At 36.1% G+C, this 22,593-nt stretch overlaps 1 protein-coding gene across 1 annotated transcript in view; it reads right to left on the bottom strand.

Annotated features, from left to right (window-relative positions):
• Positions 1-22,593, bottom strand: part of DCLK2 (doublecortin like kinase 2) — a 1,465,027-nt gene that overhangs the window by 112,793 nt on the left and 1,329,641 nt on the right. Inside the window, exon 15 of the mRNA XM_044063457.1 lies at positions 8,287-8,383. Within this exon, the coding sequence (XP_043919392.1) occupies positions 8,287-8,383 (97 nt within the window). The remainder of the gene's footprint in view (positions 1-8,286; positions 8,384-22,593) is intronic.

The raw sequence follows: 22,593 nt of genomic DNA, 5'->3' as shown, positions 1-22,593 counted from the left end.
ACTTGCACAACAAAAGTGTAAAAAGTTTTAAATGCAAATTTGTGTCCATTAATACAACAATGAAAAACATTATGTTGGCCAAGAATCCTTGGGCTGTTTGGAAAAAGAAGTGACTGAGTAAAGGCGAAAATATAAAGAACAAAATCTAGAGATTTTTGAAAGGTATAAAAAAGAAATATAGACATAGAAAAGAAAGAAAAAGAGATCTGATATGGTGCAATATTTATGCAAAAGAAAAAGCCAAATTAATGAATACACAAAAGCAGCTGCAAAGAAATTCAAAGAGAAATACAGGCAAAGGCATCCAGATATGATACATTTTCACAATACAAAAAATAAGATAAAGGGGGAAGTAGAACAAAAGGTAATAAAGTAGAAGTTAAAAAAAAAACAGAAGCTGAAGTTATGGGATTCCTGTAAAGTGAAGGATTTAGTGCAGAAAGTCTAACACGGGTTATGCCACAGCATGATGGAACAATGAGTCCCCAGAATAAGGAGAAGCATGTGGAGCAGGAGACACCTGTAGAAGAAATATGGACATAGGAAAAAAAGAGATGTAATATGGTGCGATATTTATGCAAAGGAGAAAACAAAACTAATCAATACAAAAAAGCAGCACCAAAGATATTTGAAGAGAAATACAAAGACATCCAGATATGAAACATTTTACAATACAAACAATAAGAAAACAATGAGGGGAAGTAGAAGATTACCAATGGAGAAGTTAAAGAAATAGAAACTGGAGTTATTTGGATTACCTGTGAAGTGAAAGATTTAGTGTAGAAAATCTAACTCGGATAACATCACTACACGATAGAATAATGAATCCCCAAATTAAGAAGAAACAGTAGCGTGGGAAGCATTTGATCAGTTGCCGTATGAAGATACTTTGGAGCCTTCAGTAGGAAACCAGTACAAAGGTTCAGCTGGAGTTGTACAGCAAGTGAAGGAACAGGAAATGGTGGCATCTCTGATATAGTCAATGTTGTGGAGTGATAGGCCAATGAGTTCCCATATGAAAAAGTAACAGATAACCCAGGATGAAGCTGAAGAGACTATGGCACAGGAAGATTTTCTGGAACTCTCTGTAGAATGCCCTCAGGAAACAGAGAACAAAGACTGTGCCCTTAGTTTAAAAGAAAATGATCTAATGGAAGAATTGCTTGATTTAATAGAGATGGATAGACATATTAAGAATGAAAGAAATAGACTACAGAAAGTCAAAAAGATCCAAAATGTTAGAAGGTTGATAAAACAAATGAATACAGTAATCAAGACTTTCACAGAAATTCATGCACTATAACAGAAGTAAATAGGAAATGTTACTGTGCAGCTAAATTAATAACAGATGAAGTCTTACCACAAAAGGAAAGGAAAGGAAGAAATTAAATGCCATCATGGAAGTATCAAACAAAGAAAATGATAAAGCAATTAAGAGAAGAAGTGTCACTGCTGGAAGAGTACAGAAGAGGCAACAAACAGCTCAACCAAAATACTCAGAAAGAAAGACATGACAAAAGTAATGCCCAACCTGGATCTATCCTCTACTACTCCAGATAATACACTAAAGATATCAGCACAGGCAGAAAAACCTAAAGGGTATGCAGAAAAATATAAAGGAAAAGTACCAAATAAGCAATTTAATGATGACCCAAAAAAGTTTTATAGAGAATTGGGAAACAAGGTTAAATGAATAGAAATACCACCAAAAATAGAAGAACTAGATCCTGTGAAACATAACAAAGGTGCTGAATGGATAGAAGAAGTAAAACAAAGGATAAGAATTTCAAATTTACAGTATATGAAATGGGATGAAGTAACAGCCAGAGAAACTGACACAAAATTATGAAAAAATCCTAATTGGAAAACTCCAGGCCCAGATGCAGTACCTAACTTCAGGCTAGAAGTATTAACATTTTTACATGAAGATTTAGCCATGAGTAAAATAATTTAGATATGCATCCTGGACAGATGCCGACCTGGTTAACAACAGGGAAAATTATATTCCTTCAATAACAGTGAACCTGCAAGATATCCTAAAAACTATAGCCCAATAACTTGCCTTCCAAAGATGTATAAAGTATACACTGGAATTGATGCCAACAGAGTTTATAGTCATTTAGAAGAAAACTCAGTCATGGCTATATAACAAAAGGGTAACAAATTAAATCATATGTAATAAAGGATCACTTGTTGTTAAAGTAATAATGGAGAATTGTAAAAAGGAGAAGAATTTAAGTATGGTATGGATATGACTACAAAAAAGCATTTGACAGCATCCCACATTCATGGATAAAAGAGTGCTTACAAATGTATAAGACATCCTTCATTGATTGATTACATTACAGTGATCATAAAACGGTGTTAAAACACTTTGCAGCTAAGCCATAATAAAGCACAATTATCCCAGGGATAAAAATTCAGAGGGGGATATTCCAGACTTACTCCCTTTCACTGCTGTTCTTTTGTCTTGTCCTTAACATATTGAGATGTCTACTTAACAGACTAGGTCATGGTTACAATTTGGCTCCCAGAAAACAACAAAATGTAAAGACTTATCTTCTTTTTGTAGATGATTTAAAGCTGCATATTTCAGATGAAATATACAACTGCAAGTGGTCAAAACTTTCTCAGATGATATAAGAATGTCATTTGGTCTTGATAAATGTGGAAAAGCAACCTTTAAAGGAGGAAAGCACCAAAAAACTATCAGTCTGGGACAGGAATATGAGATAAAAGAATTTGAGCAAGAGGGAGTGTATAAATATTTGGGAACTGATGAAGGATCAACAATAAAAGATGAACAAATGCAAATAAAACTGAGTAATGAATAATTTAGAAGACTAAAATTAATTCTGAAAACAGCTCTGACAGCTAGGAACAAGTCCAAGCTATAAACCAATTTGGTCTTTCAGTTCTAAATTATAGTTTTGGTGTGATTGACTAGCCCCAAAAGGTATTGATCAGAACCAGGAAATTGATTCATGCTTATGAAATGATTTATAAACATCAGTGTATACCAAGATTATATACTCCCGGTTCTGAAAGAGGTATGGTCCTTCACGAAATTGATTACATGTATAGATCTGCAATCATAGGACTGCATACATATTTGTGGACCTCACTACATACAAACATAGAAAAAGTTTTAAAACATGAGGAAAACAAGTCTATGATGACTTCTCTGGTTAACTTAGAAGCAGCATATCATTGTCAAGTGGAAATGAAAATCAAACCTGAAGTACCCAAAAATCAGGCAGCAACTGAATGTGCCAAAAAGCAAAAGAAAGAATATAATGTGAAAGATGAGATGAGAAGGCAAGAAATGTGGAAAACGCATAAATAACCTCATGTTAATCAGGATTTAATGCAGGAATAGTTAAGGAGAGGTGAATTTAAGCCAAAAGATAAAAGGTTAATATTGGTGGATCAGGACAGTGGACTACATACACGCTGGCTTACAAAGTCCACTGAAATGTCAGAGAAACAAACAAATGCAGGTTTTGTAAAACAGAACTGGAAACAGTTGCACAGTTGTTGTTGGGTGTGATACACTAATGGCAGAAAGTATGTACACTGAAAGTCATAATGTGGCAAGAGTGTTGCATTAGGGATTCTGCAAACATTATAATACTGAAGCAGTTGAAAAGCACTTGAAACATGAGCTTCAAAGAATTATAGAAAATGATGAAGTTTATATCACATGGGATCACCCATTACAAACAGTTCATAAAACAAATACAAGCAAACGAGATATAGTACTCAAGGGAAAGAAGACAAAAGTAGCACTGATCATTGAAACTGCTACACCCAGTGACTACAGTCTCTTAACTACAGAATGACACAAAGTCAGAAAATACAGTAGTATTTAAATATGTTACTGATCATTTAACTCCATATGAATTGCAGTAGAAGTGAATATTGGGCACATTGCGGGTGCTGTGAAGAGCCCGTTTGGCTCTCTTCAAAGACTGAAACAATACTAATTTCATGAACTTTAATCGTACTTTGACTTAGGAAAGGGGCCCATTCCCATCATGGTATTAGAAACCCAAAAGTCTTGGAGAAATAAAAAAGACAAACCAAAGGACACAAACTCCATGATGACACTGTTAAAGCGTTGTGGGCTTGGAGGTGAACACTGATGATCAAGCCATTTTATACTGATATGTAAGTCTCATGTCTCCCCTCCAACCTTGAATATTTGTCCCATGTGGTACAAGATCAAATGATGTATGCTGCATATCATTCACAGGTACAGAGGCTTATGATATGAATTTTCAATGAACTGCTAAAGTTCTTGTGTCTCACAACATAGAGCTCATAGGATGAACAACATGTGTTTACACAATGTAGGCAGTTTAACTGCAAACATTTATACAATACACCAGTTACATGTTTTTCCCCCTTCAAAAGACATGGAAATTACCTTGTTAAAAGTTTAACACCTCTTCCCAAACCTCACTCTACACTTCTCTGCATTCTTCATATCCTAGCTTTTAAGTTATTTTTTTCTACAAGGACACAAGTGCACTGTTAATATACATCAAGTACTAGAAGGCACAGCTGTCAATGTCATATTCACTGCTGACTAATTTACCTGTGTCTTCAGACTGACAGGTGTCATGCAGGCATATGACATTAGTGTATCTGTGGTGTGACGTCTGCTGCATGTTTGGAAAGGATATGAAAGAAGAATGGGGGATAGATGATCGGTACAAGGAATGCAGAGTTAAGGCAGGTCATCTCAGAGCCTTTTATACTACAAACAGAACCCCATCTGGTAAACTACTAACATTAGTCGCCTTGTACATCAAATATTGAGAATGTGGATATATACATAACAGTACGTTTGGCAACTTGTTTTAATTGGCATTCATTTATAATCCTAAAAGTTCTTGAACATCTTGTTACTTGTTCCAAGAGGAAATGTGTAGAGTTGAAGAATATCAGCACCTCAAAACAGTATGTGTGAGGATTATAGAACATCTCTGTATAGAGATAAAGTACATAAAGAAAGATGGTGGTGAAATGAAGAAATCCAAGACGTTATCTAAAGCAAGGAGTGCAGGAAAAAAAGTGGGAGATAGAAAAGATGGAGCAGGCTAAGAAGGAACACTGGCTGGCTAACAAAGAGGCAAATAGAGTAAATACAATGCCACAGAACAAGGCATCAGAGAACTTTTACTGTCTTCTGGAAAGTGGCTCAACAGATAGCACAAAGAGACTCATTAAGCTGTAAAGCAGAGAGAGAGAAATAATCATACACCCATTGGGATGCAAGTAACAACATGCTCAATATTGCACAGAACACCAAAGGCAGATGTCATAACTACTTCCAGCAGTTTCTGACTGAAGAGAACCCCAGAGAAGCTGTATTGCCCCAGACACAGCTTACAATGAAGGAGGAGGAAGTGACCACACTAGAGGAAATAAGAATGGCACGAAGGAAATGAAGTCAGATGAGGTTACGGCATATATGGTCAAGATGCTGGGTGAGTTAGGGGATACATCACTCCAGAAGGTACTCAGAGCAGCATGTAGGGAAAAGAACATGGCAGGTGACTGAAGAATAAGCATTCTAGTGCCAGTGTACAACAGTAAAGGGGACAGTCACTGCTCTGGGCAGTACAGAGGAATCAAACTGCTGCTGCTCTTCTTGGAAGTGCGGGAGAGGGTGGTTGATAAAATAAATACACAGAGAAGTAGAAAGTGAGACAGGAGATGAGTAGTTTGGATTCAGACCAGGATGCAGCATAACTGAGCCAATGTTTGTGGTGAGATAGATAGTTGAGAAGAAGTTGGAGATGAGGAAAGAGTCTAACTGAGCATTGATAGATTTGGAGAAAGCATATGACAAGGGCCCAAGAAAGCTAATTTGTACTGTCCTGCAATGGTTTAAACTTCCAGAATCATTGGTAGACTTAGTGCATGATATATACAAGGACCCAATTGTACAAGTAAGAAGTGTTCAGGTCACAGAAGGGAGTGGGTAGGCATTAGGCTTCAGCTCTAAGTCCACTGTTGTTAATACTGGTGATGGACTATATTAACAAACAGGTCTGAGAGGACAGATCAACAAAACTTCTGTATGCAGATGATATGGCACTGCAAGCAGACAATGAATAAATTAATTCTGCAAATGACTGGGGAATGGTATGGAAAACTGAAGGCACATGAGATGAAACTGTATGGATAAGACATCTGTCATGACAGCAAATGGGGGAATCAGAAGCAGCTGAAAACTAAGACAGACTGGAAAATAGTGGAACAGGTTAACAGCTTCAAGTATCTGGGATGCATGAATGATGAGGTCAAAGCTAGAATCAAAGGGGCTGCAGCTAAGTGGCTCAGTGCCAGGGGTAGTATGTGAGAGAACAATATCAAAGAAGCTGTAAAGTAAACAAATCTGTGGTGTGACCAGAACTTCTGTATGTTATATAAACCTGGGCAGTAAAGGCAGAGCAGTTAAGGAAACTAGATGTTATAGAGATGAAGTGCCTGACATCGGTGGTGGAATCCATACTGTGGGACAGACAAAGAAATGAGGGCATCAGAACAGAAGGCCAAGTTGATCCAACTGCAGAGAAGGTAAACAAAACTGTATTATGGTGATTTAGGTGCATGTGCAGGAAAAGAGATGACAATCTGGAGAAAATTATTTGGGACAGACAGGAGGAAGACGAGGAAATGAGGGCATTTGCCACAATTTAAAGTAAGCACACAATTTAAAGTAAGCTTAAAATTCATACCTGCAAAAAGAAAAAAAATGTAGCTTCAGGTCTGCATCTCTGCAATTGCTAGCAATCTCTATTCATATGGCTACTTAAGTAGAGACTGCCAGGAAAGCAATGCGATTAATTTCTAAAGGCAACCGATCATGCATGCTCAGACTAAATAGTAAAAGGACAGTTGTTAGTCTTCCATGTCCTATTACTAGGATCAGAAAAAAATGTTTGCAGTACCTCACAGCTGTGGTAAGTGCTCCAGCATGCCTAGGTGTAGTGTGGCCTATGCCCACCCTCCATCAACACCACAATATGGATGGGAGTTGGTGATAGTATACTTCCTGCATGAAGAAAGGTGATTGTAGGGAAGTTTTGAAGTGGGAATAATTTTGAGTTGTTCTAATGGATACAGGTAAAGCATTCCAATTCTTAGCTAGTGAGAATGAGTAAAGAAGCTGGTCAGGTTAGGTTTGTGAACCTGTAAGAGCTTCTCACTCCCTGATCTACGGGGCCTGTTTGGGAGGCAGTAGTTGAATGTTGTGCCCAGAGCAGGACAGTCTTGGGGTCTGAAGAGAATTTTTAAGTTGTGATTAGTTGTAAGTAGGAGAGATAGTTTGGAAGTTCTAGCCATTTCAGTGATTTAAGGGCAGTGCAGTGATGGGTGGAGTATTTGGAGTTGGTTGTGAATTTGGCGATTTTATTGTAGCATGTCCCTAGTTTGAGTTTAGAGGAGTTTGGCTATTAGTAAGTAGAGGGGCACCATAGAGGAGAGAGGTAGTAGGTACGTTGTGGCTAGGGTTATTCCTGTGGATGGGCTTAGGAAGTGATTATGTCTATAAAGGGTTCCAAGTTTAAAATAAGTTTTGCGACTATTATATTGTATGTGTAGGTCAAGTTTCATGAATTCATCAACACAAAACTCCAAGGAGTTTTGTGTGGCTAACTACTTCAATTAATGATTTATTAAAAGAAAAAATTATAAATACATGTTCTGAAGCCTTGATAATCCTCAGAAGGTCTAAATACTTTTATTTATTTATTTATTGTTCTTGCAAGCCTTAGCTTGACTATTTTGATAATGGCTTGCAGAAAAAGCTGGTTACTGGTAATAATGCACACTTATGGCACCTTGTGATACATCTCTTTTCCAAATGGATATTTTACCAGCACTTGACATTGAAGGCTATATTTTTCTACCCTGCACCATTACTGACTGCTCCAAATAACAAATAATATTTAGATCCATAGTCTTCAACTTGTATATTCCTCAGATGTGTAGATATTTTTCTTCAGCTTCATCCCTTCTAATGACCAACTGTCCGCTAAAAATCTCTGAAAGTCTTAACACCCTCAGATTGAATCTGTACCTTTCCATTTTTTATGACAGTGAAATTTCATATGTACTGAAGGGTCAATGTACAAAGTCTTTAATCTTTCAGTGACTTAGTGACCATTTAAAAATGTGGAACAACCTTAGCATGTGAGTTTCCTGTGAGACAAAGGCATTCTAGACAACTACAGAATTTTTGTTTTTAGATTGCCCTGTGCAGGTACTTACTTTTGCTGAATCTGTAATGTTGTCCCAGTATGGGGCCGGAAATTCCAGACGTCCAACAAGAATCTGATCAAACAAGTCTTCCTGAAAATTGTTCTCACTGCATAAAATGAAAGAAGAAGTTCAGATCAAGGTGGTTAATAAGACAAGCAAAAAAACAAAGGTAAAGACAATACAGGTGCCTCAACAGTATAGGTACTGCTTCTTTTTCTAATATGCCATTTTTTCAGCTGCAGGAGATCCCCCTGCCTAATCTGCCATTCAAAGTTGCTACACATGTCTCAGCTCTCCATCGGTCCTCAAGTCACCACACTAAGGCCAAGTGATGAGAGCCTGTGCAAGTTTGATACCAATGACCATGTTTACCTTCTAATCACCAGTCGAGATTGTGGCTTTACTAGCTGTTACAATGCTTCAGTGCAACTCCTAATATAACCCAAGAGACAGCACATGAGCTGTTTCGGCTTCGCTGGAGATCATGCTTTCATTTTTTCTGAATGCAACAGATCCTACTGAATGATATCATGGCTGAATACCTTTTGGGGAAGTTTATCCTTTGAAGTGAGAAACATAGGGCTAGTTTTACTGGGTTTTAGTATTTTGGGGTGTTGACCAAACAAATTTAAAACCTGATGATGCCAGTAACCTTTTACAATTATAGTTGAATGATTTACAATTTCCAGATTCTGATAAGGCATTTATATTTGGCACCTGACATTGTTCGCAGTCTATTGCTACTAACACTGATACACGGCACATTGCAAGGTAAACCACCCCTCTTGAGTTACAATTGAATTTATCATTCACATAAAATTTGTTCCCTAGAACTTCAAAGGATTTTGTAACGTAAACATATTTACACATGTTACACACCCCACATTTGGTCATGCCAAAATGTGGTCTATCAAGAGGGGTGGTTTACCTTGCAATGTGCCGTGATTGCCCTGCATATTATGTAGGGAAAACGGATAGAGCCCTAAAAAATAGGATTTATGAACATGTTTATGCTTGTTCTACGGGTAATACTAGAAACACCTTAGCTAGACATGTTTTAATGTTCCCCCATCATAGTTTTCATTTTTTGGTTATTGAGAACATCCCTGATAATGGTAGAGGGGGGCCTTCACCCTTGAGGTTAGAAGAAAGGGAGTTAGTTTGGCAACTGAAACTCAATTCCTCTGTGTCTCCTGGATTAAATGACACCATCTCCATCACCAGTCTATTAAAATTAAAGGCATTATTTAAATAGAGACTTTGTACTCTGGTTATTTAACTAACTAATTATTAGATACAATATTAGACAAATTTTATTTGTATTTTTTATTTAAAAGTTTGAGAATGCTTGTAACAAGAAATTTTATGTACTGTAAGATTTTATTGACAGGATGTGATGTCATTTTGCATTTGTATTTAAACACCTAATTTCCCTTGTATTTTATCTGAAGAAGTTTATCCACTTTGTATAAACGAAAGCGCTAATCTTATCTACAACTTTGTGTCCAGCGTGGTGTTTTTGTGCTTTGATACGTTGACTATATTTAGTTGAGTTTGTGTGGTGTTTGTTCTTTTCATCTAAGTTGTTAAGACTTCATCAGATGCAAACAGTAAATGAATGAATGAACCATCTCATTATATTATCCATGAGCTTAATTATTTAAGTAATCCACCAATGAAAATGCAGTCCATTGTCTCAATAATGCATGTCATTGATCCCATAATATATCAGGATTGCTCTTTTTTAATGTCAACATAAGGAGTATAGGTAAAAAGTTGCCCGAGGTGCAGTCTTGGTTAGCCCATCACTTAGTTGACATCATCGTTACCAAACTTTAGCTGTGGTGTTGTGTACCAAACTTGGGCCTGTATTCTCCAAGGAATCCAGAAAACTAAAAGATGCAGGAAAAACTCAGTTCTTTCTCTTGCTTCAACCACGTCTGGAATAATTCCCGTGAGTCTCTCAACCAGGATTGTTCCAGGATTACTTGAATAATTAAGCTAATGGATTATATAATGAGATGGTTCATTCATTCATTTACTGTTTGAATCTGATGAAGTCTTAGCAACTTAGACGACAACGCTGTGTGTGTGACTGCGTTTATGTTTTTGAATTAACTATTAAACTATTAAACCAGCTTTGGAATTCCATCATTGAGCTGACTATTTTCCTTCATCTGTGGTACTTATTTTGCTTGGTTTTGGAGTCGTTGGTGTCTAAGTACCTGTTCCAGTGTTATTTTTGGTACTCTGTATCTAATAATGCACTCACTGCTGAATTACTGCCTATTTAGTAATGCACTTACTGCTGAAATCACTGTTTACTTAGTAACTTTATGCTATCACTTATACAGTACTCCATCAACAAAATTCATACAACCTGTAACAGTTTCATATCCTAGTGTCATAACCACTGTTATCAGATATGTATTCCATTGTGGTGTTCCAGCTATAGGAAATCTATTGTCCCATTAACAGGGCCTGACTCTTGCTACTTGATTAAACTTTTCAATAGATCTACATTTATGGTAGCAAGCCCCAAGCTAACCAAATGCACTGTTATAGTTCTTGCACTAAAACAATCTAAAGACACTGAACAATACCCCTTACAGTAACAGACAGCACAATACTTTGTCAACTGCCTGTACAAATGTTTGCAGTGTCAAATTTATGCCATCACTGAGGAGTGGATTAAAAATGACTACTTCATTCCTATAGCTATACAATAAAAGTATACAATTTTCAGCAACCACAGTATGTGTCAAAACCAGGTGGTAGCACAGGTCTGTTCGAATCATATTGCTCCTTCTTGTTCAACAACAGAAAATGAACCTAACTGGATACTTACTCAAACACAATTAGGCTCGGCTATTGATGATACTGCATAGCTGTCATATACCATGCCTTCCTTATCCACAATTTCTACCATACAGAGTATAGTTAATAGGATACTTTTTTTCCAAAGATATGTTATAGGCATTGTTGTCATAATTAAAATAGATGCTACATTTCAAGATACAAGACAAAATTTTAGCTGCTTGTTGCTCACAAGAAGTAACTTCAAATGCGATTGCTACTATGGATACTGTTATCTATTCAGATGCAATTCATTCTAATCAGTTTTCTTCTTTACCAGCAAGAAGATATTCATTCATCAACAGAATAAACCAAATTTGAAAAATGAAGGTTGCTGCCGTCAGCAGAAAAGGATATTTTCTTCTCTTGGGTTACCATCAGGATGCCAGCATTCATGTTATACTTTTTTTCTTTTTTAACAATTTGAATCCTTTTTTGACTTAGTCACATTATTTAAATGAGATAATATTATCTTTAATCAGTTAAATACATGCCAGCTCTGTGATTGTATTGCTCTGTGAAATAGTCCGTGCACTGTAAGGACCTCTAAGTTGACCACTATCCACTTTTGCTTGACCAGTAGATAGATAGATAGATAGATATTACACTGTTTTGATACACTGATTAATCCCATGAATCTTTTCTAAGTGATGGTATTATATTGTGTATATCAGTGTAGTGCCATATTCTGATAATTGAAGGAAGTAGTGAAAAAAACCTAAATGTTTAAGCAGGAAGACCACGAAACCAAGTAAAACGCTGCTCGTTCAGTTAAAGACAAGAAATTTAATAAATCCCAAAGGTGCGATACACAAAACACGAACTTCAATGGTTAAGCGCTTTCATCTGCAGTCAACAGATTTCATCAGAACCAAGAAAGTCCCACAAATACAACAATTTATAGCAACTTTGGCGCCAAACAGTAAATTGATTCATTATTGACAGTCAATAAATTAAACTAAACAATCATGGATGCATGTAAATATAATGTTCTGCATTATAATAGAACCAATGTATTTGAACATGAGTGATTCCCTTGTAAAACTGTTTCCAAACATTAAAAAACATTAAAAACAATACAAACAGAGATAAATGTTCTAAAAAATATATGTACAATATGTCTCCTATAATGTAAAAAATAGAAATCTTGTGCAATAATTGTTCCTATCAAAATGTATGGGTGAAACCTCCAAGAAGTTCTTAACAAGTTCTTAACAAGTTCTTAACAAGGCTGCTAAATGCCAGAAGTACCCCAAAGACTACATTAAACTACATTGAACTAACACTTGTAAACTATCCAAGTGCCTATATACATAGTATGACAAATACATAAAAATATAAAAATGTAAATAAATAGTATAATAAATGTATAGCACAAAGCACAAAACTAACTGAATGTTAAACATACCTAATTTATAAATGCCATAATGAATAAATATGAATGTAAATAAAATGAATCTTGAATGTGAATCCATAAATTCATAAATTCATAAAATTGTAATGGGAATATGTTGTAGATGAGTTGTAAATGAGGAGATAGATATATATATATGTGTGTTAACTATCCATAATCAGAAAAGGTTTGATACTGATATGATCATTCAGGCCAGGCTTGATCGTGGCATTGCATAATATTTGCCATTTACTCTCTAGTGCAGCCAAATAACATTTCCAATTTCCAGTTGAAGAAATATGATCAATGAGATCAATAATAGTGAAACGGAAGGAATGTTCAACACCATAATCCAGTATATGTCTACTGAGTGCATTATTGGGGTCCTGTTTTCTAATCCTATAAGTATGTTCATATATTCTGGTCTTCAATTTTCTCTCTGTTTTTCCGATATAATAAGCATCACATACTACACAGGTGGCAATATAAACTACCCTCGAGGTGTTACAATTTCCCCCCTTACTTTTTAAACAGTTGGCTGTGATGTTTTTCAACTTAACTAACCTATTTACATTAATAAACTTGCATTGCTTGCAAACTCCACATTTTCTAGTGTGTATAATACGTGCAGATTCCTCCGGAATATTCTTTTTCATTTCTAACATTCTTTTAATATTGTAGGAGGTTTGATATACAAAATTGGGTTTATGTCCAATACATTTCCCAATATCTTCTGAAGTAGAAAACAGATTCCAATGTTTTAATATGATCTCTTTTAAAACATTAATGTATGGACTAAATGTGAGTACACATATACAACCTCCTACTGTTTTGTTGTTCACCTTAGAAATAAAAGGCTTACCCAATAAAGGAAGAAACTTTTTGCCCCATTCTCTCATAACATAATCCTTAATGGGTATCATCAAATCATCAGGGTATCCTCTTTTGGTGAACATGTCATATATATTATTTAACTCAATTACCATATTTTCCTCATTAGATGACATTCTAGCAGCACGTATACATTGGCCTTTAAAAACATTTTTAAAAATGTGTGGTGGATGGCAACTATTAAACCAAAGGTAGTCATTTGAAAAGGTTGTTTTTCTAAATATCTTAGATTGAAATTCCTTCCCCGTAGAATAAACATAGGTATCTAAATAGGCTATACCTTCTTGGTTCATATTATAAGTGAACTTTAAAAAATCAGTGGTATTGTTTAAATACTCAATAAATTCACTTATCAATTCAACAGGTCCCTTCCATAAAATGAACAAATCATCTAGGTACCTGGTGTAATGTACTATATACCTATAATATTTACTTGGAAAAACAAACTGTGATTCCCATTCGAGCATCACTAAATTGGCAAAAATTGGGGCGCAAGAAGCACCCATGGCCACCCCTCGCCTCTGTTTAAACAGTTCACCCTGAAACTGGAGGTAATTATGATCAAGGACTAAACGCATCATGTCCACTATCAAGTTTATTTTCTCAAAACTCAGCCCTGAGAATTTCTTAAGGCTGTTGAAAAAATAATCCAGTCCTTTCTCCCTGGGGATACAGGAGAAAAGATCAACTACGTCGATAGTTATAAAAGTTAACTCATCATGCCAAATCAAGGGTGTTAACTTGCTCAAAAACGTCCAGGAGTCCTTGGTAAGATGCTCCACGTTGTTATATACATGTTTGGTCCATCTATCTATGGTAACCCCTAACTTGAAAGTTTTAGACCTAGACCCAGAAATTATAGGTCTAAAAGGAGGTTTGCTAATATTCTTATGTATTTTAGGTATCCCTATTATAGAAGCTATCTTGGGAAATTCAACTCTAATGTATTCATAAGTGTCATTAGATATCCTATTGTCAAGTAGGAATTCCTCGATTGCAAGATCTATACGTTTGTATCCAATAATAACCTGGTTAAGGGATATCTCCTCGTAGTTGCCAGATAGATGTAAAATATCCAATATATCCTGATTATAGTTGATGGTGTTAAATACAACTATCCCTCCCCCTTTATCGGGCTTCATGACCCTAATATCCTTGTTGTTAATAACTTGGTTTAAACATTCCCTCTCCGACTGTGATAGATTGTCTTGAAGTCCAATGGACAAAGCTGAAGTGTTTCTTTTAATACGGTTTTGTAGCCAATAAATGTCCTGTGTAACAAGTTTTTCATATTGGGCTACTATAGGGTGATACCCTGGAACATAAACACTTTTTTTCTTTGGAGTATTGACTTGATGACATCCTTGTGGCACATCCGTGCTTTCTGTATGAACATTGGTACTTCCATTTGTAGGCTCATTAAATTGTATAGCCAAGTTCATTCTCCTACAGAGTAATTTAATTTCTTTAATAGTGTCAAATATACTGAACTTGGCAGTCGGTATAAATTTCATGCCTTTGCTAAACAATGAGCAAAAATCTTGGGAAATGCAAGTGTCAGTGTAATTGTATACCTTCAGACCACTATATGTCACTACCTTGTAATTGTCATTAGTAGACAAGCCCGCTGTACTAAAAATAGGGTCCACTGCAGTGACCTGAGCTTCACTCACAACATCACTATTAGTAATTACATTTTCTAAAACTTTCTTCTGTAAGTTTTGGGAGCTTGATGGTATCTCCCTCCTTGAAAATTTTCTTCATCATGACTCAACCAGGTATCCTTGCGTCCCCTATACACAAATTCTTCCCTCTTATTTGAACGTGCAAAACTAGATTTTTTCTGGGGCCATATATATGCTCTATGTTGTTTGTATGATAACATGTCTCTATCAATCTTGTTGTTCTTTCTGTTAAAAATAGTGGCTGCTTTATTTTCCACCGAACTGAATTGTTTATGGTACAAATCGTACCAATGTTCAAAATCTTTATCATTTAAAATCTCTTCATTGAGTAAATCTATTTCATTTGTTATTCTGATAATTTGCGTGATACAGCAGTGTATTTAAACTGTACTTCTGTATTCCTTTATCAGCATACCTCCTGCTAAAACTACTTTGAGCTTACATTCATACACTATCTTACCATCACTCTGGTCTTATATTTCTCCCTGTATTCTCTTGCTCTGACTTACTGTTGTCCTTCCTCCATCTCTTTTTTGTATAATAAGTACTAACTTTACTGACTCAATATAATTTTACAGCTTAGTGGAGTTTTTTTTTCCTTCTTTCTTTCATTTCAGAGCCTGTGGTCACTACAACTGACCTTGATATTGCAGGAGCTCTGCCACAAGGCCTTACACCTTCAAGTTTACTGAGAATTTTATCAGTCTTAATTATCATGAAGAACACGGCCACGTATTACCTTTATAATCAGTTAAATACATGCCTTTTCTGTAATTGCACAAATCTGTGAAATAGTCCATGCACTTTAAGGACCGCTAAGTTGGAGACTGTCCCCTTTTGCTTGACCAGTAGACTTTATTGCATATGCCAGTTATTTAATCTCAGAAAACAACAAACTGTTTTAATTGCATCTCTTAATTGCTTTGTTCTGGCTATAAACTGATTGCTCTTAGTTTTACATTGACCTGAGGGTGGGAAGCAATTTGGCTAACCAAAAAGAGTAGAATAATAATCCAGGATAGAGAAAAAGCATGGAAAGAATGGCAAAGATATAAAACACCTCGATATCTTGAAAACTTCAGAATGCTTTGCAATAATACTAAAAAGCAAATAAATGACATTCGATGTAAATCTGACCACCCTCCAGGTCTGAATGACAAAATTAACATTTACCCCTTCCTTAAGAAAAGGAGGCTAGGTAGAGCTTCAAAACATTGTTAATTATCGTATATATATGTATAAAAAATCTCTTTTTATTTACAATACCATTTTTTAGATTGTTTAACCTATGGGTATTCTATTTTTGACAGGACCCAGATGCAATAGGGTCTAGAATTATAGTTTTTAACTAAGTATATTTATGCCTCATATTCTGATTTTCACGAACCGGACATATGATATGACATATGATTTTATATATCTACTAGTATGTATTTCCTAGTTAATTATAACACATTTTTCATACTAGTATCAGTTGAAAATGATTGTGTGCTAACTCTCAGTTGAAAAGTGTATTATGCCTACTAGGATACTAAGTTATAACGCCATCTGGTGGCCTATGGACAACATTGCATGCATTATAAGGAAGTAAAAATGTTACAAACAATGTTTAAACTAGTTTTAGAGATATAGAGGGATGTTATGCCATGTCATATATATCCTCTATATTTTTTACAAGCATCAAATAGAACTGTTGTATATTATAATGCTGTTTCAGGTATGATGTCACCACACCATTAGGTTTCTGAATTGTTATTTTGTATTTTTACTAGTATCAGTTGAAAATGATTGTGTGCTAACTCTCAGTTGAAAAGTGTATCAGGCCTATTAGGATATTAAGTTATAACACCATCTGGTGGCCTATGGATAATATTGCATGCATTATAAGGAAGTAAAAATGTTACAAACAATGTTTAAACTAGTTTTAGAGATGTAGAGGGATGTCATGCCATGTTATATATATATCCTTTATATTTTTTACAAGCATCAAATAGAATTGTTGTATATTATAATGCTGTTTCAGGTATGATGTCAACACACCATTAGGTCTCTGAATTGTTATTCTGTATTTTTAAAATACTTCAGTATTGAATTTTAATTGTTTAATTATTTTTAATTGAACTGACTATTTAAGGGCTGTGCCTTTTAATTAATTTGTACAGTCTGAAGAAGCCCTCCAAGGGTGAAAGCGCTTACTGGTCTTACAATAAAGAACGTTCCTTTTTACATTTTGTGGAGCTACTGTTCTTTTGGATGAGCTGGATATATTCTGTATAACTGACATTCTGAGGAGATTTAAGCCGCTGTGTTCCTGTGCCTATTGCGAAGTTCACAAAAAAAACTATACTATGTTGCATAATAATACAAAACACAACCCTAAACAACATTAATACATTTAGACATATAGCAACCTATCTCCCCTCGCCAAAATACCTCAAAAATGTATTCAGAAGCAACTGCTAGACGATCTCTTGCAGGAAGAATTCCTATCCCCTACACAACATGGCTTCCATCCTTCCCATAGTACTAGCACTGTCCTTCTAACCTGTATAGATACTGTCCATAAAACTAGAGATAATAGCAAACTAGTCTCTTTCTTATTTTTAGACTTGTCTAAAACCTTTGACACAGCTTGTCACAGCAAACTTCTACTTCAAATGTTTTCACTAGGTTTCTCTCAGCCCACTCTACTGTGTTTCAAAAGCTAGCTGTCCAATAGATATCAGTCAATAAAATGGCACTCTCTCCTTACCTCCCAGTCACCACTGGTGTACCGGAAGGCTCTATCCTTGTTCCCTTCCTCTTTAACATTTTCACCAACATCATCTATACTTCCACACAACAGGCCACCCTAATACAATATGCAGATGATTCTACTCTCAAATGCACAACATGGTACACCTTCAAAATATTATCCAGGAAGCTTTAACAGTCACTGAAACGTGGCTTCATAACTTACAACTCATGTTCAACTCAAAAAAACCAAACTACTACTTTTTTGTCCCAAATCCCTGTCTCATGGAAAAATAAAATTAAAGTCCTCTTTCTTGATAATGCAACCACTGAATTCACTTCTCATAGCAAATTATTAGGGGGGATAGTGGACGAGAATCTTACATTTGATCTGCATATACAAAATTGCATAAGAAAAACTAGGGATGCTTTACAAAAACCCTCTCACTGATGCAACTAAAACTACACTTGCCACTACTTATCTCCTCCCCACTCTTTTATATGGTGCTCCCACCTTTACTAAAACTTGAAGTATGCTATAACAAAGTTGCTAAATTTGCAGCACCTACTCTTTTCAGAACCCACCACTGTATAGCATTGAAAAGCCTTAACTGGTTAGAACTGCCACATCAACTAACATATACACAACTTCTTACCACCTACAAAATTATCCAGCGTCCATCTGCCTGCCCAGCACTAAAAAACATTCTACACAACTATGTTCTCAGTTGGTCATTGAGATCCAGTGACCAAAATCTCCTGTCTGTCTACAAACCTAACAAATCTCTTGGGCATTGTCTGCACTCATACAAGTTTGCTAAGGCCTGGAATTCCTTACCTGTTATCCATCATGTCTATACCCACCCTTCCATCTTTCAAAACCACTCTGAAAGACTTTCTAGCTAAAATCTGGCTCTGTTCTTGTTGGTTTCTAAACTATATCCCTAAATGTGAACAAGTACCTTTTCATTCCTTACACGTCCTTATTCTCACGTCGTCACTCAGTTCCTTACTGCTATCTAATTTTCTTCCCTGCCTTTCTCTCTAAATATACCATAAGTCATTTTTTCTCTCACTTTATATTGCAATGCCTATTTGTATTAGACTAACTTACCTTCAATTTCTGTACAAATTGTCTAAAATTTCTCTAAATATTAAATGACTGTCATATAACTTGTATCGATTCTTGACCAGTGTATTTATACTATGTCTAATTTGTTCTAATTACTTAAACTGCAGATGTTTTTATTTTACTGAAGATTGTAAAATTATTGTTCTTAAAATGTTTTGTAATAATTTGAAGCTTTTCTCCTCAGGCCTCTGCTGAAAATGGACTTCTACCCAGTCGGATTATCCCAATAATCAAATGTCAATAAATACACTTAAAACTTAACAACACAGTTAACATATGCAAATAAATAAATACAAAAAAGAGCAATATTAATGAGAAAAAAAAAAGACATAACCAGCCTAAGCTGAATCTCTTGTAATGCAGAATTAAAGTAAAAAAGCCAGTGATAAACTCATTTGTCATGAAGTGTTAAAGCAATACAGTTGGCTTTTTGCTTTATCAGATTTAGGGATGATTCACTGGTCTGCATTTCTATAGGAGTTATTGACATATGTGATAACCAAGTATACAATAGTGTGTAACAGTGTACACAATGCCTACTGGTGGCACTGGGGAATAACATGCTGTGGGGGCGTTGCATAGGTACATGGTTTGAATCTTCATTCTAGCAGTTGTTAAAGAGGCTTAACCCTGTTACCTGTTAATGAGCTACTTTCTGTGGTGCAGGGATTGATTTCCTTAGCCTTCACTTTCCCACTGCTTGATCATGAGCAAGTCACTTAACCAGATATTGCTTTGGGGCAACTGGGAATTTGGGTTAGGCTCAGTGTTATGTCTAAAATGCATACAGGTCAGCTGAAGCTGCCACATTGGCAGCTGCCTTGTTTACCTCAAATGTAGTGACTTTTTAGTGGATTATATTAAACAGAGGACTGCAGGTTGTGCAGTTCCCTTCATGGGGCCATAACGGGCTTTCCATTCAGAGAAAACGGTGTGAAACCTATTTCAGTATGTTTCATTAGAAGCGACATTCTAATTAAATGTTTTACCCCTGGTCATCTTAAACTCATTCTAACTGTATAGTCTGTCTGAATTTTCCTTCAGATACAGTTCCCATGTGTTGGCCAATCAGGTTCATAAACACTAGTGATTAATAATGGTGTTTACCACGAGCCATCCAAAAACGGAGCTCCAGCATATAATGTTTGATGGTGCCATTCCATATGATCTTTTTTAATGAGACTTTTAAAACAATTATCTCCTTCCTGAATCTTGAAACTTTTCTGCACTAATGAAGTCCTAAATAAACGGAACAAATAAGCTGAACATATTTTGTTCAGTGATACTGGTGAATTCTCCATGTATTTTAAGCCTATTTATAAAATAATCACGTCTTTAGAGATTGGCATTACAAATATCCATAAGTATGGCTGCTGGATGGACCGGACAGGGGAGAATGGGAATAAGTGGTCAAAACTGACTCGCACATCCTAGGGGAGTTAACTGCCTATGCTCACTGCAATAGCAGCATCAAGAGCCTAGCAAGGTCTGCACTGCAAGCATTATATCACTAAGTTGGGAGGTTGTGAGTGCAAGTAATAATTCCAGCTGCACCAGAGGCAATGATTGTGGAGTTCACAAGGCTCACACAAGGTGGTAAGGAGGTTAGAATATACTGTCCCACAGCAGTGTGCCACTACACCACCAGCTGCACCAGAGGCAATGATTGTGGAGTTCACAAGGCTCACACAAGGTGGTAAGGAGGTTAGAACATACTGTCCCACAGCAGTGTGCCACTACACCACCACTCAGTTTCCCCACCAGTACTTGGGGAGGGTGAGGTGTTTCCATTAGCTCCAGTGAACAAGGACAGAAGCTGGTGGCAACTGATGGTATGTTGCAAAGATGGGGAAGGCAGGAAAAAACTAAAAATATTTGTAAGTGAATAATCTCAGTATGCTTACTGGCACATCTAGGACACTGTGCATATTTTTAGAATGCCCTAATTTTCTTATCACTATCTGCTTCATAAAAGTAGAACCAAACACTTTTTGTTTTATCTGGGACAGCAAATACATTGCAAATGCTATCTTTTTCTAAGGGAAAAGGTGTCATTTATGCCTTACCTTTGAATATAGGAACAGAATACTGTAGTGGTCATTATTCGAGTGATATATAAATGTATGGCATTACAATAAGTTCTGAAAATTCTACATGATATGCAAATGGCAGAATTTAAAATGAAGTGTATAATATTATCCAGAATTATCTGGCTGATATGTTTACGGAAAAAAATAGCATAGTTTACTGAATTTTCAGATTATTGAGAATTTATGAATAGAAATACAATAAACAAGGTAGACCTGTTTAGGTAAGGTGCACTTAGCTTACAGCTGTGTGACCACTGATCTAATATATATATATATATATATATATATATATATATATATATATAAGTTATGGGGGTGTGGGGAAACCACTTCAAGCTGGGAGTGTGGGGGGATGTGACTACACTGGCAGCATCCTTTTTAACAGTTTTGTTTGCTGTACTAAACTGATTGTTTGTTCTGAGGAGTGTGATGTGCTTAGTATTCGCTCATTATGAGGGCTTAGGCTGTGAATGTATTTGTGGTTCTTTTAGTTTCAACTGTAGTACACTTAATAGGATGTCATGCATCATTCAAAAGGGAATGCTGGGAAGCAAGCAGAGTTCAGTCTGAGAGCTGTACTCTGACTGAGCAAGTACCAACACAGTGAAATAATTTTGCTGAAAACCACTTTCATTGCTAATGGAGTTTGTACTTTTCCCCTCTATTTTGCAACTGTAGAGTTGGTATGCATAAGTTATATAAGTTTGGATGGGGTGTGTAGAAGATTCCATACCATATGGGGAGTATTGAATAAAAGCAATTTAGTTTGCAGTATTGTTACCTTTAGCAAACAGTCACAACTGTGATTTTATTAGATAACTGGAAGGGTCAGCTGTGCACTGTCACAACTCTCTGCTGAAAACCAACCCTGTTCTGCATGGTAGTAAGCAACATCTTACTTTGAATGCCTAACCCCAGGGACAGAAATGCACTCCATATCCAGATTATTTCCTCCTACAGTTATACTATTATATCCTTCATTGGGCTTGCTTTTTCCTAGGGCCTAGTTGTACCTTCTTCACTGACCACTCACCTGTCTGTATGATTCTAATCATTGATGGACTTGTGAAATCTCCTTTTCCTCCACTCTTTGGTTATCTTTTCAGATAATGGTCATCACTGATTGGTTTCTAGTTGTACCCTAACATGTTCTGGCAATTTATCATCATGTAGTGCCTTTCTCTTTATCACAACTGGGAAAAGGATAGGAAAACATTTACTGTGCTGAGATAGACAACAGCTGGTAGAAAAATATTAAGGATGCCATGAATAAGATAATGATATTTGTGTAAGGCATGAATAATAAAAGTGATCCGGGATAACAAGATTTATGGTAACAAGGCCGAGAAAGCATTAATAGACATAAGGAGGTAAGTGATTGTTAACTGAAAAACAATAGAGAGTAAAGATGCCCATAATACCAGAGAGAAATAAATAGTCATTGGAGTGGAGATAGGATCATTCAAGGTGTTTCAAGACTGGGAACAACTGAACTAGAAAAGGTAAGCCATCTGCAGATGGACATGGAACATGTCA

This window comes from Protopterus annectens, chromosome 2.part1 (genome assembly GCF_019279795.1).
Source record: "Protopterus annectens isolate FY-2018-M chromosome 2.part1, PAN1.0, whole genome shotgun sequence".
Taxonomy (NCBI): Eukaryota; Metazoa; Chordata; order Ceratodontiformes; family Protopteridae; genus Protopterus; species Protopterus annectens.
The sequence above is the reverse complement of the archived record's forward strand: the minus strand, read 5'-3'. Positions and strand labels throughout refer to the sequence as shown.